The 21,742-nt window shown below is 33.4% G+C and overlaps 2 protein-coding genes and 1 non-coding gene across 3 annotated transcripts; 2 read left to right on the plus strand and 1 right to left on the minus strand.

The window, feature by feature from the left end:
• The first annotated feature begins 438 nt into the window (after positions 1-438).
• On the plus strand, positions 439-3,086 carry LOC105976792 (uncharacterized). The gene is made up of 3 exons (XM_088821775.1): positions 439-446; positions 710-1,817; positions 1,909-3,086. The coding sequence occupies exons 1-3, from the start codon at positions 444-446 to the stop codon at positions 2,943-2,945; spliced, it is 2,148 nt and encodes a 715-aa protein (XP_088677901.1). The 5' UTR covers positions 439-443; the 3' UTR covers positions 2,946-3,086.
• Positions 3,087-3,664: 578 nt separating this feature from the next.
• LOC105976874 (uncharacterized) lies at positions 3,665-9,670 on the minus strand. Its single transcript, XM_013002137.2, has 9 exons — positions 9,413-9,670; positions 9,198-9,246; positions 9,039-9,086; positions 7,486-8,171; positions 5,062-6,503; positions 4,745-4,835; positions 4,564-4,677; positions 4,256-4,483; positions 3,665-4,152 (listed from the first exon to the last, which is right to left on the minus strand). The coding sequence occupies exons 2-9, from the start codon at positions 9,220-9,222 to the stop codon at positions 3,886-3,888; spliced, it is 2,901 nt and encodes a 966-aa protein (XP_012857591.2). The 5' UTR covers positions 9,223-9,246; positions 9,413-9,670; the 3' UTR covers positions 3,665-3,885.
• An 8,343-nt stretch (positions 9,671-18,013) lies between these two features.
• On the plus strand, positions 18,014-19,917 carry LOC105976794 (uncharacterized). The gene is made up of 8 exons (XR_016033082.1): positions 18,014-18,052; positions 18,149-18,240; positions 18,326-18,449; positions 18,685-18,771; positions 19,048-19,135; positions 19,401-19,508; positions 19,637-19,737; positions 19,852-19,917. It is a non-coding gene; the product is annotated as an uncharacterized LOC105976794 (transcript).
• Positions 19,918-21,742: the final 1,825 nt, after the last annotated feature.

Here is a 21,742-nt window from a genome sequence, read left to right on the forward strand (position 1 = left end):
TATTTGCACTTAGTATAGGCCCAAAAAATATTCCCCTCTTTGAGATAAATCCAAATCATATTTTAATTGATTTTTTATTTATGATTTTTCTATATTACCCCTATTTATATATGGACAATATATTTTCTCCTTTAATAAAATATCGATTTATACAATGAATGAATCGTTCCGTTTTTTTTGTGCACGTTCTCACGTCTAAAATAATATCTCTCTCATATCTCGTCCCTTCTTTTATGGGTACACCGTTTCACAGAGATTAATAAATTTCGTAAAACAATCTCAAAAGATATCACTATTTTACACAGTATTGTTGGTATTCTTCTTCTGCCCTACTCGACTAAACACAGAACGATTTTCCAAAAAAAAATTCGTCTGAACGGGGTGAGCATTGCGTAGCCGACTAAACAGGGAGTTGTTCTCTATACCAGGTATTTCTTCTGTTAATGGTATACAATATGAGTTAAAAAACCATTATATGTAATCCGTGTTTGAATTTTTATATTGTGCGAATTTGTCTTTAGGTATTTTGTGGTATTAAATATTCCAATGTATATTGGCATGTAATGTTGACGCTTAATAATTCATGTGTTATGGATTTACATAAGCACAATATGATTTGGTAATTTTGTTTTGTGAGATTGTGTTACTGGTATAATTAACACATATACGTGAATGTAAATCCTTATGTGTTAATTGTTTATGTTTGTAGATGGAGTCGGCCGCTACGATTTTGTTTAGATTTAGAGGAACGGTTGCAATCAAGAGATGGTCGGCCGGTATTAATTATGTAATGTTGATAAAGTTTATATGGTCAAAATGGGCTATGATCAATGGGCGCAACCTCACGCTTACGTATAAGATGGATGTGTTTGACGAATGTATTCTTCAGGACGATGAAGATGTAACATCCATGTTTCTCCTTATGAAAGACTTAAACGTAAGACATGTTGAAGTAACCGTGAAGGAAGCCGAAGGTGGTTCTGCCCCGGTGAATAATTGCAATGCATTACAGGTGGCGCAGCCGTTGGTTTCATTGTTTCAATATGATAGGAATGTGGTTGTTGCTGAGCAACAAAACACGCATGTTATTCAGCCACTCGGTGGTAAGAGATTGCTCAGTGCTGAATGGGCGAACTTGATAAAAGATGCAGGCCAAGCGTTTGTAGGTGGAGCCGATGAATTTCGGAAGTCGCTTGTCAAGTTTTCCATTGAGATTGGCTTCGAATATGTTTACGTGAAGAATGAGTCTTCGAGGGTTACGGCTGAGTGTCGTTTCAAGCATGATAAGCAATGTGCCTGGAGGATCCATGCGTCGATCGATAAAGCTAATAATAACTTCTATATTCGTAAGTATGACAAACACCACTCATGTGGTATGTTCTTTGGAACGGCAAGCAAGAAGCGTTTAACTTCAAATATAATCATTGAGCTAATTGATGGGTACATTCGGTCAATGCCGGCAATTACCCCTCGTGATATACAAGCTCAGATAAAAGAAAACTACGGAATTGATATAAGTTATTATGTCTCATGGAGGGCCACAGATGGTGGGAGGAACAAAATATTTGGTGATCACAGTACTTCGTTTTCGTATCTTCCAGAATATTTTCGGGAAGCGGAGCGGACAAATCCAGGAAGTATATTCCATTTGGAGGTTGATGATGTGAAGAATATTTTTCGCAGGTGTTTTTTTGCATTTGGTGCTTGTTTGGTAGGCTTCAAGATTTGCCGACCAGTAGTGATGATTGACGGCACATTTTTGAAGGGGAAGCATGGCGGAATCTTATTAAGCGCTGTGGGAAAGGACGGCGACGAAGGTTTGTATTCCAACTTTTTCTAACTAGTGGTTTCTAATTGTATTAGTAGTTTTCATAAATTTGATTTCGAAATTTGTGTTAACTATGTCAGGTATATATCCAATTGCATTTGCTATTGTTAGTGAAGAAACAAATGACAATTGGGAATGGTTTTTGACACATTTTAAGGCTGCTATCGGGACTGATCGACACATGTGCTTTGTTTCGGATCGAAACCGTGGCATTATTCAAGGAGTCAAGAATGTGTTCCCTGATAGCGTGCACGCATACTGCTATAAACATTTGACTCTCAATCTCAGAGACAAGTTCAAGGGTGCTAATAAAAATCATCGTGATGCTGTCCTTCACTATTTTCAGCAGTGTGCTTATGCTAATACTAAACCACAATTTAATCGTGCTGTTGAGAAGCTTAGAGCAGTTGGAGGTCCAAAGGCATGTAAGTTTTTATCGGACCTACCGTATGAAAAATGGTCTAATGCGTTTTTTGTTGGGCAGCGGTACGGTCAAATGACGTCAAATGGCTGCGAATCGTGGAATTCACAGATTAAAATGAGAAGATTACTTCCAATTACTACAATGATTGATGCAATTCGGATCTTGTTGATGGAGCAGATTGCGGGTAGACTCGACGAGGCGGCTGCTTGGGAATCAGTATTGTGCGACCACGTTGACACACAAATCAGGGATGCGGTAGATAAAGGCCGATCTTGGCTTGTGAGAAAGTCTTCCGAATTTGTGTGGGAGATTTTTTCTACCCCAAATGCTGTAGTTGATGTACGGGCGGGGACGTGTTCTTGCATGTCTTGGCAGATTAACGGGATACCGTGTGAGCATGCGGCTGTTGTCATATTTTTGAAGATGGGTGAAGCATATCAATATATTGACCATTGTTATCATACGTCGACATTTAGACAGTGTTATTCGAATTCAGTTTTACCGTTCGTGCAGCCTACACTTGATCCTGGATTTGCAATTATAGGTCCCCCTGAGCAACACAAGCGTCGTGGGAGGCCGAAAAGAAAGAGGATTCCATCAAGGGGTGAGATAATGCCTCGGAAAATTAGATGTGGCAGGTGTAAGGCAATTGGAAGCCATAACAAAAAGTCATGCAACTGGGGTGCAGATTAATAATTATCTTTTATACAAACAAGTTTTTTTTTTTTTTTTTTATTTGCTATTAAGAACTTTAATTACAAGTCTTGCTTCGTATTAGTTGTGTTGATACTGTGTTGAACAATTATTCTTAATGAACTTTGTTTTTGGATTTAATATGATTTCGGAAGTGTTCCTTATGATAACCGAGTATGTGCATATAGTTGATTACGTATAGTGGTTTTGTACTCATAACTATCAATGCAAATGAATTCAACTTACAGTGGTTTTTGTACTGATACTTATCAATGTCAATGAATTCAAATAGTGGTTTTGGAATAAATAGCAATTAATTGATTACATATAGTGGTTTTGGTACTGATATATATCTATGTAACTGAATTCAAATAGTGATTTCGGTACTACAAGTATAGTTGTTTTCGAATAAATAGTGGTTTTGGTACTGATATATATCTATGTCACTGAATTCAAATAGTGATTTCGCTACTACAAGTATAGTTGTTTTCGAATAAATAGTGGTTTAATTAACAGACTAGTGATTTTGGTACTGATAATTATCAGTGTAAATGAATTACAAATAGCAATTAGTTGATTAAGTATAATGGATCACGTAAACGTTATACACATTATATACATTTTCATAACCGTTTTGCCCCAGAAGTTTTGTTCGATACATAAGTACTTTGGTATAGTGGATTATGCATATCAACCAGAAATATTTATCAACACATACGAAAACAAAAACCTAAATTTTGCAATATATAATTAACTTCAATAATTCATATTACATTGCAAATATCTTTAATTGGCTTAGCAGCATAGGATACCCAAAAAACTTTGCAACACTAAATGTCAAAACATAACAAAGTACTTCAATAAAAACTTATCAAAAAACAATGCAAGCAGAAACACAAAAATCCAAAACAAATTCTATTAATGGTCATAAGCTCATATCTCACACCCGACGTTTACTGTAGTCCTTATCACGACCCCATTTAAGAAATTTTTCTACGATTTCTTTGCGCATATTGGGAATGTTTTTAACACCTAGTGTGTATGAAATTGGTTGCTGAAGGAAACACTGCTTCACAATGTAGCAGACAACGACCCCACAGTCCACACTGCCACTTTTTTGTTGTGGTGCATCTCTAATTAGATTGACCTCTTCATCATATGGAAGATCAAAATGGTGATGCCTTCCGGTTTTGTCAATTGCATGTTTCTGTTGCAAATTGAAGTTTTTAATTAAAATCCAAGGTCAAATGTATGCTCATTTGTGTTGAATTTAACGATGAAAATCGGAGTGTCTAGTGTTATGTGCTTACCAGCTCAATTGCATCACCAATATATTGGTCTGCTATGTTTTCACGCGCTATCATTGGATTGTAGAAATTGTAGTCACCCTCTGACTTATTCAAGATAAGGACAGTCCAGTGGTCATTTCCTCGTTCATTTGGCTTCTGCCTGTGCAGGATGGGGAATATGAAAAAATCATGATCGCACATGCCAGTAGGTGGATCAAACATACCATCGGACCTTCTACGAATCGTATCCTGCAGGGTACACGTACTGGTTATAACAACCTATTATATGCGCACCAATGAAAATTTAATGTGCATAACAGTGTAATTACCAGGAACCAAGACGGGAACACGAGTATTTTTGCATTTTTAGTCGAGGATGTGCTTTGACTCAACTTGCCAGCGTTATGTTCAAGGGATAGGATTTTGCAATAGGAGTCAACCACCTATAGATAACAAAATTATAGGCCCATACATTTGTACTATTAATATTGAAATTGATGTTGTACTTACTCCATTAGAGAGAGATTGATTTTGTATGCAGGGAAAAAGATCTGCGACCAATACTCGCACAACCCTATCTTCATCTTGCCAAAGTATTTTGCTGTAACATTCAATATTGCAAAAACTGACAATGTAATTTATTGAAATACACTAGATAGAAAGTATAGTTAACATTAGAAAGTTAATATTACAAATACAGTGAAAATTAATGCAATAAATTTAATTGAAAATCACTAAACAAAAAAGACATGATTTTCCACATTAATATCGTTTTATGCTATCAGATTAAATGAAAGCAATATAAATTAACATATAAGAATATGTACCTTTGCTTGTCTTCAGAAGATGCAATTACATTGATTAAACCCTTATTTTCATCGCTCAAATTTAGGTATGCACTATACTTTTTGTAACATTTCCCAACATTCACCAAACTGTTCTTCGATATCGGTGTTACGTTCTGCCTTTTCGACCTAGTCCTCTTGGCTACGACCGACTTGGGATCCCTGTTAATATGCTGGATGATAGCATTACTGAAATCGAAGTCATCATCATCTTCTTCAATGACTGTTACGGGTTTCTTTTGATTTAGGGTTTCGGTCAGATTACGTATTCTCTCCTCCTGTTTCTCCAGTCGTTTTGATTTTGCAATATCCTTTGCGGCTGAGATCTTTAATTTTGTTTCAAGATCTATGATGTGGAGGTCGGTTTTGGTGTACATTGTGCACGTTACATCCGAAGCAGCTTGTGTCTGTGTTAACAAATCCCAATTTGGCATGTCATCATCAACTAGATTGCTTGGTTTGCTGCGATGATCGATTTTTGCAGCATGCCCATCAATAAGAGATTGGAGGGCCTGGTTTGCCTCATTAAGTGATTTATTATGAGCTTCAACAGTTGTGATTCTTCCCTTCAACTCTACTATATCAGTGAGGTATGCAGCAGTTGTATTATGCAGACTCTCGTACTCATCCTTCAATTTATCAAGCTCAGCTCGAATCTCGTCGTTGTTTTTGTTTGCGCTGACAAGTTTCGTACTAACATCGTGAAGCTCTTTAGTAAGCCTGCTTGATGTGGACCTCTCCAACTCAAGTTCTTTACCAAATCGTGCCGATGCGGACCTTTCGATCTCAAGTTCTTTTGTCAAGCGTGTGGATGAGGACCTCTCGATCTGGCTGTTGGTTGGTATATCAGATAGACGACTAAACTGCGCTTCAATGTGTGTATTCAAGCTCTCCAGATGTGCCACCTTATTTTTCAACTTTGTAGACTCGACTTCGGCGGACGCAAGTTCTTGTTGCAAAATTTGTATTGCCTTTTCTTGCGTTGAAATTGTATCTATCAGTTCTGGATACTTGACAATCCAAGCAGCTAGGGGGACATCATCTATGTCTATTTGACCTTCAGTATCAGCCGCAAAACATGATTCGAAGTTTGGAATTGTGTTGTTGTTGTCATCGGACTCTTCAATGTTGTCGTCAACATCAAGCCCATCACCACCTGAAATGCTGTCATTGTTTCTATCTTCATCGGCGTCTTGATGAATGTCTGTGTCACTGCCATATGTATCTTCCTGCTTTCCGCAAAGTATTGCGTGCTCAATAGCTGTTTTAGAAATTGGCTTTGTATTGACATCATCTGCTTTTATGCCCTTTATAGCGAATTCGTCTATTATGTTTCTGAGACTTGACAATCGCCACTTTAGGAACCTCGGAAATGCGTCTTCTTTAACTGGATTGACTAGCTTTGTCCGTTCGCAGATCCAATACTACATGTCAACACAAAAAAAACATAGTTGTTCATAAGTTTAAATCGCCGTGTAAAATGCAAAACATCAGTAATATATAGTGTTTTTAAAATAATGGTTTTAGTTGTAATGGCATATAGTAGATACGTCAATTTATAACACAGATGCACTATACAACCAAGATTCAGTTCACTGTACTGATATATACTACCGGACTTAACATTTTTCACATAGGTGTTTTTAAACAAGAGTTTAGTAGTAGTTCACTTCATATAAGTATACACTGTTTGGAATAAGAGATTTATAAATAGGTGTTTTTAACTAATAACTTATAAAAACCGAATTACCCAAAGGGTTTGCATTACAACACATATGCATTATATAAACAAATTTCAGTTCAATGTAGTGGTATTAATTAATGTGTATAACTGTATCAATAGAGACTTTTAAATAAGAGCTTCACATAATAGTTAATCCCACACGATCACACATTGTTTGTAATAACCATTGTTAAATAGGGGTTTTAAAAATAAGGTTTTTTTTTCAAAGAGTATCAATCAATTGCATTTAGTATAAGGATATTCTAACAAAGGGACTCTCATTATGCTTGCATATGAAACCTCAATCAATTACAAACACAGATGCATTTTTTACCGACAATCTTCACTTCAATGTAGTGGTATACAGTAATGGATATATCAGTGTTAAATAGGGGTTTTAAAATAACAGTTGTTTTAAAGTAAATTCATTTCAAAAAATTAATTTCCTAAACAGTGATTTGTAAAAATGCAATAAAACATTTCTAAACAGCGGTTTTTAAGTACGGGTTTTCCAATATGAACTTACAAAATACGTGCTTTCAAGTAACAAAATAAACAACATACCAATCCATTACAAACACAACTGCAATTTACCAACAATCTTTCACTCCAATATAGTGGTATACAATAATAAATTCAAAAAATTAATATATTCATGCTAATTTGCAATGTAAATTACTTACCATAAACAGGGGGGTACAGCCTCGTACTTTTGCAGGTGGGTGTCTGTTAACAAAGTGCATGAAGTAGTCCACTATGCCCTTCCCCCAGTTGTATTTGTTCAACAAATCCAAGTTGTTGCATATTCTGAACATCCACCAATTAACTCTTCCTCCATCAGTCACGAAGAACACAGTACACAGAAGGTGGATGATAACTATCCGTACGGTATCTTCTACATCTTCTTGTTTGTCACTGTGAATATATTTCAGCAGCTGTTCAGTAAGATGGCATGTACGCAACTTCTTGTATTGACGGAATTTCCGCATTGCTAGTGGGGAATCGTATATCTGTGACCTCTTTCTGTTTACTGGATCTTCACCGGATGTTATTCCAAATATCAAATCGCATTCACGAAGATTAATAATGAGTTTTTTACCACCCAAAATGAACGCTTTGCAGTTTTTGTCATATGTAAACAACATAGTGACTGTCCCAGTCTGCGTCCCTCTAACCGACCCACGTGTAATTAAACCTCGAACAAACGGCATTACAAAATGATAAAAGGGGGTCTTCTTGAGGCATTCAACGTGTACTTTTCTGAGCTGCAATTTACGAAAGAAACTCACGGTTTTTGACAGACCACCACAAAATTGTCGTGTCCATGTCTCTTCTTCACGTGCATTGATAGCAAGTTGCTTCAGCTCACCTGTGTAAATTAAATGAAACATGGAACACAGTGTTTTCAGTAACATGAGTAACCAAAAGAACTACTACATTAGAAATACAATATCAAATGAATCACCAAAAACTACTGCACAATTTATTCGTGATTTAACAGTACTCTAACGCATAACATATTGACATTTTTTAGCACGTCTTTTGCATAATGGTGCCATGCGTACATTACGGCAAACAGTTATTTGTTCAAAAATCAATATATGATGTTTGATTCACATAATGCAATATTTGAACAAAAACTATCATTGCATTATAAAAAACACTTATTTATACCAAATACTATACAAGATGTTTGGCTCACTTAATCCATTATTTTCAAATACATATATATTACTAAAGTCCCCTGCTTTGTTTATTACCATTACAAATGCACGAAGTCCCCTGATTTGTTTAATAAATTCCCCTATTTTCAAATTCATAATTTCATAAGGTCAACACCTACTCTTACTTGATTTTTTTACAAAGTCACTATGTTCACTGCCTCATTATTTTAAAAGACAACAAATTGAAACCAATACATTATCAAAATCATAATCTAATATTTTTAAGTAACAAATCATTAAACAGATCGTTCATTGGCATATTACTTGATACATTCCAATTTAATTGATTTTACTACATATGATTTAGCACAGACAAAACACCTAAATAAATTTAAACCCATCTAACGCCTAATTTGCAATGTAGTAATGTCAACCCAGATGTGCTAAAAAAATGTTGCAATATAACAATCCACTAGTTATGCAACACTATTAATGATTACAAAGAATACTATAAGATAACCATCGATCATAAAATTAACGAAAAGTAGTATCCCAAAAAAATTAATACGTACCAGCGTCCAAACTCATAATATCATTGTGTGCTATTGATTTTCTTTTCCCTGCCCTCGTATATTATCCAAAAGAAGTACATGCAGATCAAAGATTAAAACAAAATTAGCAGATTATATGACACAGGGAATCTAAAACTTATTTATAAATGAAAAACCTACGTTTCGATGTTGTCTTTTGCACCATTTTGTCTGTTTGATCGATATACTGCTGCATTACAAAAAAAAAAAAAAAACAAACCAGCAATATTCTGTTTAAATCAACAAAAAAATAATTAAAATAGTTGTTTTCAAAAATCAAAATACGAACCCATTCAGTATTTCGGTCCAAATGGCACAAAATTTCAGAGACACAAGAACATGGATAATAAACTTACCTTTTCAAGGGAGTTTAATTCGACGGACGGTTGTAGAAAACTCTTCAATGATCTGATAAAGGGGTTTATCTCAAACCCACTATTTTGTCTTGCCCACTTAAGATTTTTTGATTCTCGGGGCAGCCATGGAAGGCGATGTGTAAATCGGAGAAGGTTTTTTCCTGATGAATATTTAGTTTCTATATACCGTGATTCGAGGGGAGTTATATTTGGAGAGAGATTAGTAGTGGAATCCAAATTAGCGGGATTTGATTTATGTAAAACAAAATTAATTATATATTTTATGAATATAATAAGGGTAATTGGGGTATTATGATCAATGAGGGGGTTATCCCTAATTGTAAATTAAAAATTGGATTTAAGCCTCTAAGATTATTGCATAAGGGGGTTATCTCATATAACCCCTTTATTAATTTAGCAATAATTTATTATATCGATAAATTAATAATTTATTAATTTAAAGAGGATTTATGTATGACCTTTAAATTTCCAAGTTCAATGTACTTACAAGGCACATTCTATGAATGTACATTCACAAATTAATTGAATTTGTCAAGTTCATTGTTTTTTAATAAGTAAAAAGTTAGTTCATGGTACGAAAAAATTGGTTCATGGTACCAACGCAGTACAACTTTTCACAATTTTTTGTTGCAATACGAGAAGACAATGCCCCAACTTTTAAGTGCAATGAGGAGATTTAAAAATGAACTCAATATCGATTTGAAATTCAACAAAAACAAGTGACTATAGATTTATTTTTACTAGACAATCTTAAAATTTTGGAATCTTTTAGTAATTATTAATTTATAGTTTCGTTGGGACCAATATATATACACTGGGATTTCAAAGGTATTATCTTATTATTTTATCGTTTGGGTTCCAATTTTGTACTTGTTCCAAGTTGGGACTAGACAAATTATTAATTTTATCGAGATTATTAATTTATCGAGTATCAATTTATAGAGGTTTTACTATAGCACTTAGACTTAAAATAATAAAGATAGTTGGTCAGGAACCTTCTCACATAAAATCTTTTATATGTATTCTAACATATTATATTTTTTTTTTATTAACACGGAAAAATAACTGGTTTAGTAGGTAAATTCACGAATATCATGTGTATCGGTAAGAACATACGCGGGAATGTTTACATATCCCTCAAGGCTACAACGGAAAACCCACCATCTCCTCGTATAGTAGAAGCTACAAGAATCAATCGATCTGACAGACATAATAATCAAGGTCGAGAAAGAGAACCCCGTTCTAAAGAATTAACCACGTGCACGGTTGGGCTATTTCATTTTGAGTACTGATGGCCTGTGGAAAGATCTATCGTGATGCGGAATTTGATATAGTGTGATACGAAACCATTCAGACGCATGTCGGAACTCATATTCAGACTGGCCAGGTTTACAACGTCCGTTTACTTTCTATGGGAAATGTAGGAGGCTATGTTGAGTTTGAAGGAGGCCAACGGGGCCTCTTCATTGTTATGAATGTGTCAATGAGGTATTTTACTGTTTTTATTATATTTTTTTAATGTTTTGATTATATGTTTTAAGTATTATATTTTTGTATCGACAGTAAACAATGCAAGGTTTAGTCGGTTATTTTATGAATGTCATGTGTGTTGGTAAGGATATCATCGGGAACATCTATGTGTCGCTCAGGGCAGCAATGTCAAATCATCCACCTCGTCGAATGATGAAGGCTAAAAAAATCATTCAATCTAACAGACACAGTACTTAGATTCGAGTAAGAAAGCCCCATTCAGAAGAACTAATCAAATGGATGCCTCCACCGTTCAATTATTTAAGGCTCGGTACAGACGCCTTGTGGAAAGCCCTTTCGAAGTCCTGAATCGGAGCGGGTTTGATACTGAACCATGTAGGAGATTATCATTGGGCTTTACAAACGATTTCACAATGTCCCCAACGCAACAGTGATGGAGACACTGGCCATGCAGACTGGATTGGAGCTTGCATGGATTGGAGCTTGCAGAGTTTGTTGGATTGACAATCAAGTGTTTCATAAGATCATGCATAATGAAATAACAATTTCATTAAAATAACAGATAAATATATGTTATCCTCAGTTATAAAATTGGTTCAAATAAATAATAGAAAATCCTATCCCTTCTACTTCATCCACAGTTCTGCAGAAACTATCAGAATCTCATTCTCACACTCAAACAAATTAGGAACCATAATTTCTGAGCAAAAGTTAATAATATAATAATATAATTTTATGTTGTATTGTTGAGATGCATGTATGGTTATTTGTTCGTATTTTATGCTTTGTAGTAATGTAGTTTATTGTTGTATGAATTTTGGTATTTGAAACTGGGGGAAATTAGTAAGTACTCTGCAATTTTGTTCTTAGTACTTTGTGCTCTGTCATGTTTTATTAGTGCAGATTGAGAGAATGTTTAGTTAATTGCATTCTTTTAGTAATTTTAGGTTGTATGGTTGAGATGCATGTATGGTTATTTGTTCGTGTTTTATGCTTTGTAGTAATCTAGTTTGTTGTTGTATGAATTTTAGTATTTGGAATTGCGGGAAATTAGTACTGTGAAATTTTGTTCTTAGTACTTTGTGTTCTGTCATGTTATGCAAGTAAAATTAGTGCAGATTGAGAGAATATTTAGTTAATTGTATTTTGTATTATAAGTTTCGGTTGTATGGTTATTTGTTCGTATTTCATACTTTGTAGTGATATAGTTTATTGTTGTATGAACTTTGGTTTTTGAAACTGGGGCAAATTAGTACTGTGCAATTTTGTTCTTAGTACTTTGTGATCTGTCATGTTTTGCAGAAATGGCCTCAAATGAGAAAAGTGCGCAATTTTCCCGTTGTTCGCCCTCGAGCTTCAGGGATACGATTGATAAAGTAAAATTAAAGATGGGGACTGCACAATTGGAGGCTATCAAAAGCACTCCATTTGGAATTTTCCTGAATATGCCAAACCTTAGTCATAGTTTGACTATGTGAGAGATGTTCGTTACTGGTATACGTGCACACGATACTTCACAGCTCTCAACAATATTTTTTATGTATTTATTTCTCTTTGCTTCTTTAAGCATGATCTTATAAAGTATTTCATTATCCGTTTCTACTTGGAGATTCTTCAATCCAACGAACTCTGCGAGTTCCAGTCTGCATGGCCAGTGTCTCCATCACTGTTGCGTTGCGGACTTCGTAAAACCTTTTGTAAAACCCGATGACAAATTCGCCAACGTGGTCCCGTATCAAACCCGCTCCAATTCCGAATTTCGCAAGCGCTTTCCACAAGGGGTCCGTATTGAGACTTAAACAATTGAGCGGTGGAATCTCATGTGCAACGCGGAAAGTACCTGTAAGGGACACCGCTCATATCTCTAAAGAACGAAACACTGTTGCACACACATTTATACTTTGGAAGAAGATATGTGGACAGAGCTTCGAGAAATAATAGATAAGGAAAGAGAAGGTCTGTGAAATTTCAAAGAATCAATTTTATCATCGTGGCTATATTTTTGTCATCGAATTAGGGAATGACTCATGAGACCTAGTAAGGTGCAGGTAATTAAAAGGTGTCTTTTATTTACATTATCGAGAATAATTCAATCTTCTAAAGTAAATTTATTATATTCTTCGTGAACCAAATGTGATCTATTAGAGTTGTTTGTAGCCTCATTATCAGTTTCATTGATATTTTTCACCTTCTTCATTCATATAAATCATACAACAATAAAATTAGAAACCATGAATTGCACAACACTTAACTAACATGTGTCTTTTGTTTGCATTGTCGAGAATAATTCAATCTTCAAAAGTAAATTTATTATATTCTCCGTGAACCAAATGTGATCTATTAAAGTTGCTTGTAGTCTCATCATCATTTTCATATGACAGTCTGTTGCACCTTCTTCATTCATATAAATCATCCAACAATAAAATTATAAATCATGAATTGCACAACAATTAACTAAGAGGTATCTTTTGTTTGTATTGTCGAGAATAATTCAATCTGCAAAAGTAAATTTATTATATTCTTTGTGAACCAAATGTGATCTATTAAAGTTGCTTCATCGTCATTATCATTGATATTTTTCAAATGACAATATTTTTCACCTTCTTCATTCATATAAATCATGCAACAATAAAATTAAAATTCATGAATTGCACAACAATTAATTAAGAGGTGTCTTTTGTTTACATTGTCGAGAATAATGCAATGTTCCAAAGTAAATTTATTATATTCTTCGTGAACAAAATGTAATATATTAAACTTGTTTGTAGCCTTATTATCATTTTCAGTGATATTTTACGTATGACAATCTATTTCACCTTCTTCATTCATATAAATCATCCAACAATAAAATTGAAAACCATGAACTGCACAATAATAAAATAATTTACCCGAATGATGCTAGCCGCTGGCAATATTCTTTTAAAATTAAATAATTGTCTGGAGCCATGTGCATCGGCATGTTTCGTATCTTGAAAATCTTTTTATTAGTAAAAAAAGTTTATCTTCTAAATAGTTAGTAAGGTGAGATAAAGATTACGTTTGGTGGTGATAGTGATTGTTCCGTAATGACTTTATGTTGTAACACGATTATATGTACCTTCTACTTCATTCTTCTTACTTGACAACTTTAGTATATATCTTGCAACTCTCTTGAGTTGATTTCTTCTTATCACCACTCTTATGCTACTTTATATATGAAATCATGTTATAAGGGTTTTTTAATGCTACCCTTTGAGCTATATCATAATACAAAAAAAAAAAATTTTTGCTCCAACACATTTTTTCGTTTGCTAATGTACATAGCATAATTTTTACCTTTCAATCGTCGTCCTCATCGTATATTTTTGTTCCCAGGATTCTTTGTTTTTTGGGGGAAATTTAGTTCATTCGTGATTGTGGTTCCTCATATTATTTCCCGGCATGATGTATGTGTTTTGAAAAATTAGTTTGTTTCTGTTTGCATCTTCGAACAACTATTTTTCTTTTGGAAACGTATATTTTAGCATTTTCCCGACTACGAATTTACTAGCAGCTTTTTCTTCCAAATATCGTTACCTCATCATATTTTTTTTTGAGATTCTATAAGTTTTTTGTTGTTTTTTTCTTTCCCATAAAGTTAGTTCATTAGTGCTCATCACTATTTTTCGAAATTCTGTATATTTTTTGAAAATAGTTGTATACAACTTCAAATTCGTATATGTCGTTTCCTGTAGTGAACTTTTATCATTTATAGGAAGGCAACTTGCGATCATCTATTCCGAACAGTCAAGACTTCAGCAACGGAAAAGGTGATGTCCTCGGCGAAGAAAACATGCTCAAGAACTTATCTACGTCCATGTTTTCTTATTTGTAATTCTTTTTTAGAGAATATTGTTGATTTTTAGCACTCCGATTTGAACCATTTTTCTTTTGGTGCAGAAAAGGAGAGGGAGGCTAGAGGATCTGAGAAGATGAAGAAGGCGGACCAGGAGAATGTTGAGAAGAAGAAATTTACCTTATATATATATATATATATATATATATATATATATATATTTTTTTTTTGTTTTTTAGCTGTTGTGCTTGGCCTGATTTTATTTATGCTTTGATACCTGTTTGTTAAATCGTAAATGGAATTGAATCGTAAATCGTAAGATTTGTAATTCTTTCAAAAATAATATAGATAATAATTATATATAAGTATTTTAAAGAAATTATATAGTGTTATAACAAATTTATATGTCTTTTAAAATTTATAAAGTGAAACTAGAGAAGTTGTATCTTAAAGAATATAAAGAATTGATTGTATTATGTAGAAAATAGAAAAAATGACCTAATACAAGCTCACTTATGTTATTTAAATCGGTGGCGTGTCAGAAATTCGAGTAAAGGTACAAATGTCTCTTGGGAACTAATTAAAATAAAATAATAATTATTTAGAAAAAATAGAATTCAACTCATTCTAATTGATTTTGTGCAACAATAGATGAGGAATAGAAGCAAAAGTAATACTATATTGTGATTTTCTTTTTATATATACTTGATTTATTAATAGTATTTCGGGGATAAAGTGTTGACAATAACGTAATAATCATATTAACTATTTCTAGTTAAAGTCTAATGACTTTTTAATTGAAATTTATTATAAATAATATAATAAATTAAAATTTTCTTGAATCGTAAAAATTGTAAATCGTAAGAATCGAATCGTAAATCGTAAGATTTGATTGATTTTTTAACATTTAAGATTTGAATCGATTCAGGTATGAATCAAATCGAATCGTAAGATTTGAATCCCAAATCATAAGATTTTAATAACCATGCCTGTGAAGATGGGGAAAAAAAAAAAGACAAATTTAATTTTTAATGTTTCCAAATTCGACAAATACACCAAAATTATGAAAATAGTTGTAAATTGGTTTGGGAATTTTAGGTGTCCAAATGAAGTGCACTCCCCTTAGACTCAAGAGAATTCATGCATATTTCAATTGTTATTGGTGTCTTAATATATAAAATCATTAGAAATTATTGTTTGAGCTCTACTAAGCAATTTCCGGTTCTTATTTGTTCGTCATTCTTGAACCATGATACTGAAAATGTCATTGCACATGTTTGAGGAACTTTCGGCCTTACCTTTTTTCGTTCCTTAATTTGGTTTTGTATTGAAATTGTTTCCAAATAATATTCATATCTATTGATGATTTATCTCACATACATGGCCGACTAATCAAAAGTTAGTTCGAGTTGAGGCCGATATTTTAGATTCATGATTTCAAATTGAACAGAAATTATCCCGATTGAAATACTTTATGGACTCTTAGGCATCATTTGTTGAGACTAAAAAGTGAAATGCACCATAGAAAGGGAAACTATGAATACAAAAAGAGGAGGAGGATGGCAAATAATTAGTGCCATCTCTACTTACAATTAATTCAAGGCGGCGACTATATGTAATCGCAAAAATTACTTAGGGGAAAATCAAATCTAATTTTTCACCAAATGAATTACCAAGAGACTATTATAGTCTTATTAAAATACAAAATCCAAAATTACAAAATTCCACAACTTCCTTTGTGCAAGACCACACAAATAAAAACCCATTTCATCTTCCTCACAAACCCATTTCACGAATTCTATAGAAAAAGTAGAAAACAAACTATAAATGAATGTATTTTTATAGTTAGTTGATCGATTTTTAGAAAATCCACGCAGTCAAAATCCGACATATACATGTCGATTTTTGTCATAAAATTAGATATTTAGATGTTGATTTTTTAGCAAAAAATCGACATTAACTCTAGATGATGATTTTTTGGCAAACAATCGACATCTACATGTCGATTTTGGTGACAAAAATCAACATAAAACATTCATTTTTTCCGTGTTTTTTTTTTATTGATCTTTTCGATAGTTAAGGAAGGAAGATAAAATTAGTTTTAGTAACCTTCCATTGATTGGCAGCTATTTCGATATTTTCGATAGATGTATCAGTTGCCTGACTAGCATTCCATCTCTACAAAGTGAAATTTCTAAAATTAAATTGCACTCGACACTTGTGCTTCGGTTTTTAACAATCCGGTCTGCTTTCAACTCTTTAATTTGTTGATAAATTGCTTCTTTGTTCTTGAAAGAACCGTTTGTCGTTCGGCAGGATATACAGAAAGTCTTCAATCTTCGTCTCAATTACTGGACACATTTTCGCTTTTTTTTTTTTCTTTTTCTTTTTGTTTTTTGATTTATTTTAAATAAGTTGCTTATATATGTTTACCAGACACAGAATGGTTTTCAGTGTAGTCTTATGAACCACCTAGTATAAAAGTGTTAATTGATATATGTTTGTTTACTCACCTATCTTCTTTTTTTAATCCTTTCGTAAGTCCGTTTATGCTAAAATTAGAAGATTTTGTTCTATGTACCAATGTGTAAAGTTCAATGTAGTTCTTGGCAGAATCTATGATATTTGGTTTACGTAATGTAGTTTCTGAATTCGTATCCCGAAAAATGATAATTGTATGAATATATTTGATAAACTGATTGCTGTTAGTTAACTATACAATCTTTCATTTTCCAAATAAAAGATACCCAACTGATCGACCCTCGTGTTTTTTTCCAAACTAGTTGTGATTCGATCCTTGTTGATGGTGCGGTTGTCCTGAAAGACGACGAGACCATCATTAGTTGTGGAAGCGAAATAATTCCGGGTCCTGAGGCTGATGGTAAGAACCGATATTAAACCGATTTCTTTTAAGTTTTAGTTCTCAGCATGTTTAATCCTATACGTATGTCACACTCAACTCACAAGGGCTATGAGTTAGTGTCAAATCTTTAGTAAGACCTAAATCAGATAACTAAATCGATCTTAAACCATCAGTCGGGGCAAAAATGTCAAAATGGACTTCTAAGAATATACAGAGGAACCAAAGCAGCCAAAAGGCCATTCATCAACTTGAAAAACTAATATGTTACTTTAGCTATGAGGTGTGATTTAAGTTAAATACAGAACATTAAGTTTGAACCTGTATATAATTTCTCGTGTAATCAACCTTGTAACACACGGAAAATCTCTTTGTTTTTCATGTCTCTCAGGGTTTATGAGGTATATGTTTTAAAGTAATGCCTACAAAGCAAATTTGCAAGAAGCAAATCAAGGTAAACATCTTTTGTTATTTGAGTATTACTATCTTTTTTTTTTTTTTTTTCTGTTATGCTAATTATAAAAATGTCGACATTTTGTTCCTCTACTAGATAACTCTAGATCCCGAACACGCGAAATGCTCCATTTGTTTAAATATTTGGCATGACGTCGTCACCATTGCACCATGCCTTCACAATTTCTGGTATGTGACTCAAATCTCTTATTTTAACTACTATTTGTCGTCTGATCTTCGTAAAATATATAGCCAATTATTTTCTCGATTACAGCAATGGATGCTTCTCAGAGTGGTTGAAAAGGTGTCAAGAGAAACGTTCTACTGTTTTGTGCCCTCAGTGTAGAGCAGTTGTACAGTTTGTTTGAAGAAATCATTTTTTGCATAATATTGAAGAGGTATAGTTTTCTTTCACGAGTGGTTACAGTTTCTAGTTCCACAACTACGAGTTCTTACGGTGATATTTTTTCCGTGTTCTTTTTTTTTTTTTTACGCCATAGATGTATAATTTTCTAAAATAAAATTGCGCTCGACACTTGTGCTTCAGTTTTTAACAATTCAGCCTGCTTTCAACACTTTAATTTGTTGATATTTGCTTCTTTGTTCATGAAAGAACTGTTTGTCGTTCGGCAGGATATACAGAAATCTGATCCTTCTCTAAGGCGGTCGGATGAAGAAATTGAAACATTAGATCGCTGTTCGTCAATCAAATCGTGCCTTGTAAGTGTTACCGTTTTCATGCGTTGCTCTTGCAAATCTTGTTTTATTTTACAAGTTGCATTTTCGATATAGTGTGGCATAGCGTACAGATATAATATACAAGTTGCACTGGTTAATATTTTGATAGATACTAAAATCTCGTCTTTCTCTTGAGCTTTAATTTTGCAAGTTACTTTTAATATAAAGTTTTACTTATTTTTCAAGTAAACTGTCCAGACTCCATTTGTTACAAATATATAATATTCAATTGTGAACTAATGATGTCCTAAATTATAGGTCATTCCCGGCGGACGAAAAAGTCGGAAGAGAGCTCGTGCGCAAAATAATGATGAGAACGAAAGAGATTTTCCTTGCCCCCAATGTGGTAATAACACTTGTTTTTTCTTTGGGTAATGGCCTCAAAATTTCTTTCTGAATTGACCTAGCAATTGACATTTATAGCTGTGATTTCTGAATTCCAAACTGTTCGATTTATGAATAACTCGTTCTTATTACTTATGTGGTGAATAAGAATCTTGATATCTAATGACAACCTTGCTCTAACTAAGTCTTCAATCTTCGTCTCGATTATTGGACACATTTTCGCTTCTTTTTTTTTTAATAACTAAGTTGCTTGATATGTTTATCAGGCACAGAGTATGGTGGTTTTCAGTGTAGTGCAAGTACAGTTCATCTTCAATGCGGAGCATGTGGTGGAATGATGCCCGACAGATCGAATCCCATCGTACCACAACACTGTAATTGTCTTAATTCTCATTCCTTTTTACTTTCATAAGGTTATTTACTATTTTCCTACAAATGCAATAAATATAATCTTTTCCCAAAACGAGTAATAATATTTATGGAATATTTCTCTCTTTTGTAGGTATAGGATGTGATCGAGCATTTTGTGGGGCCTACTGGAATTCTCTGCAATTTCCTGGCAGTGATGCCTATCCTGTGTGTAGTCGTGAAACTCTAAAACCTGTAAGCACGTTTATTTTTTAAAAAAAGAAATCCAAATTAATGTGGTTCGGATATCCATTTTGTTATTTATTCGCTTTTATTTTTTCATTGATGTGTGTGCGTATAATGTTGCAGATTGTCGAATATTCAGTCACTAGATTGCCACTTGCTGTACATGAAAAGAATAGACACTAACAAGACGTATGGAACTTACACATATTTCTCTTTCCTCTTTATTTATATATTTATGATTTTTTTTTTTTTTTATATTGATGTGTGTGCGTATAATGTTTTTTGATTTACCATGTCCTTTTACTTCTCTGCAGATAATAGAAAAATGTATCAGTAAAATGGGAAGATCCGTGCAGGATGTGATTTCAGAATGGATAACAAAGTGGAGTAACCGAGAGTTCGGTAATTAGTCGATTAAAATTATCATTACATTAGAAGTTCTTATTGGAAAAGCGATTTTTTAGATTCTTATTCCCGTTTTTTCCCTTTTCAGATAGGACAAGGATTCGGTTGAATCACTCTGATATGATTACTCCCGACACACACCTTTGCCGGTAAGTTCTTCAACAAATTGTCTTAATAATAGTGTTATTCGCATGTTCTTCAGCAATTTTTTTTTTCATTTATATGAAAGAAATAATTAGGATATTATTCGATGGATCTTTAAATTGAATGTTGAAGCATAGATTTTTACTTATATATTATATAGGAAAGTCGGGCTACATGTTTTGACCTCATATTTCCTATACAATAAATCACATTTGATCGTAACACACGGAAATTACTAAGCTTACGATCTTTTTTTTTTAACCTGTCATATAACATTTGTGATATTCTTGAATTGCAGAGATTGCTACGACAAATTCGTGTCGTATCTCATGTACTGGTTTCGTGTCTCGCTGCCAAAATCCGTAAGCTTTTAATTTTTTTTTTCTTTCTTTCTTTCCATCATCATTTTAGAAAAAAGAATGACATTAATAAATTTGATTTTAGAGGTGAATTTTATGAATATATTTGTTTGGTGTAGCTAATGCCTAAAGAAGCAGTAGAGCGGGTAGACTGCTGGTATGGATTTTCGTGTAGGACACAGCATCATAACGAAGAACATGCTCGTAAACGGAACCACGTTTGTCGTCCAATCAGGGGTGCCGGTGTGCCTTAATAATAATAATAAAAAATAATAATGTTTGCTTGAGCTCCCAAAAATGAAAAACTCTTAAAATTAAAAATATTTTCTTGTATTTTATTCTCTCTATCCGATTATTTCCTAGCTCTGTTCTGTAATTCTGCATCTTCAAATGAAACTTAATTGAATAAGAACCAAAATTTAAAAAAAGAAAAAAGAAAAAAAGAAATATAATTAGCAAAATACAAATCACATTATTAAATTATATAATCATTGTTTTTTCTCCAAATTTCATATTTTAATATAGCGTAAATTCCACTTTCCCCCCTTGTATTTTGGCTTGGTACCACTTTACTCCCTTCTACTCTCGATTGCATCGATTTCCCCCATTGTACTTGAAAAATTGTCTCGATGTAGCCCACACTGTTAGTTGTTAGACATTTGACCTAAATACCGTTTGATCTAAACTTTGAAATTACAAAAACACCACTTCTTCCGGTGTAAATAATTATTTAAAAAAAAAATCAAGACAACGAGAAAACATAGTCCACGACGCCAGTTACAATTTATTTTTTATTTTTTCAATTTTTTTAATAATTATTTCAACTGGGAGGGTTGATGTTTTTGTAACTTTCAAACTTAGATCAAGCGGTGTTAAGGTTAAAGGTCTGAAAACTTACGGCGATGGCCACATTGTGTTTTTCATTCTCTCATTTTTCCCCCTACTAATTAGAAAATGAGACTCTCCCCTTCCAAATTTTATTCTAGTTGCATTTTGCCATAATTGACACTTTTCGGCATATTTCTCACCGGTATTGTCATTTCTCCGTTCACTTAAAGAGCATCTAAGTCCTTTCTCCATTCCCACCAAAATTCTAATATAATATA

The sequence above is a fragment of the Erythranthe guttata genome, chromosome 8, assembly GCF_056151865.1.
Source record: "Erythranthe guttata isolate IM_541 chromosome 8, IM_541, whole genome shotgun sequence".
NCBI classification, from domain to species: Eukaryota; Viridiplantae; Streptophyta; class Magnoliopsida; order Lamiales; family Phrymaceae; genus Erythranthe; species Erythranthe guttata.

What these genes read in the sequence shown, in the direction of transcription:
- LOC105976792 (XM_088821775.1), top strand. An exon ending in GGGAAAGGACGGCGACGAAG is followed by an intron (nt 1,818 to 1,908) that starts GTTTGTATTCCA and finishes TAACTATGTCAG; the next exon opens with GTATATATCCAATTGCATTT.
- LOC105976874 (XM_013002137.2), bottom strand. Translation starts at nt 9,222, where the DNA reads ATGGTGCAAAAGACAACATCGAAAC. An exon ending in TATTATGAGTTTGGACGCTG is followed by an intron (nt 8,172 to 9,038) that starts GTACGTATTAAT and finishes TAATTTACACAG; the next exon opens with GTGAGCTGAAGCAACTTGCT. An exon ending in TTGGTGATGCAATTGAGCTG is followed by an intron (nt 4,153 to 4,255) that starts GTAAGCACATAA and finishes AATTTGCAACAG; the next exon opens with AAACATGCAATTGACAAAAC.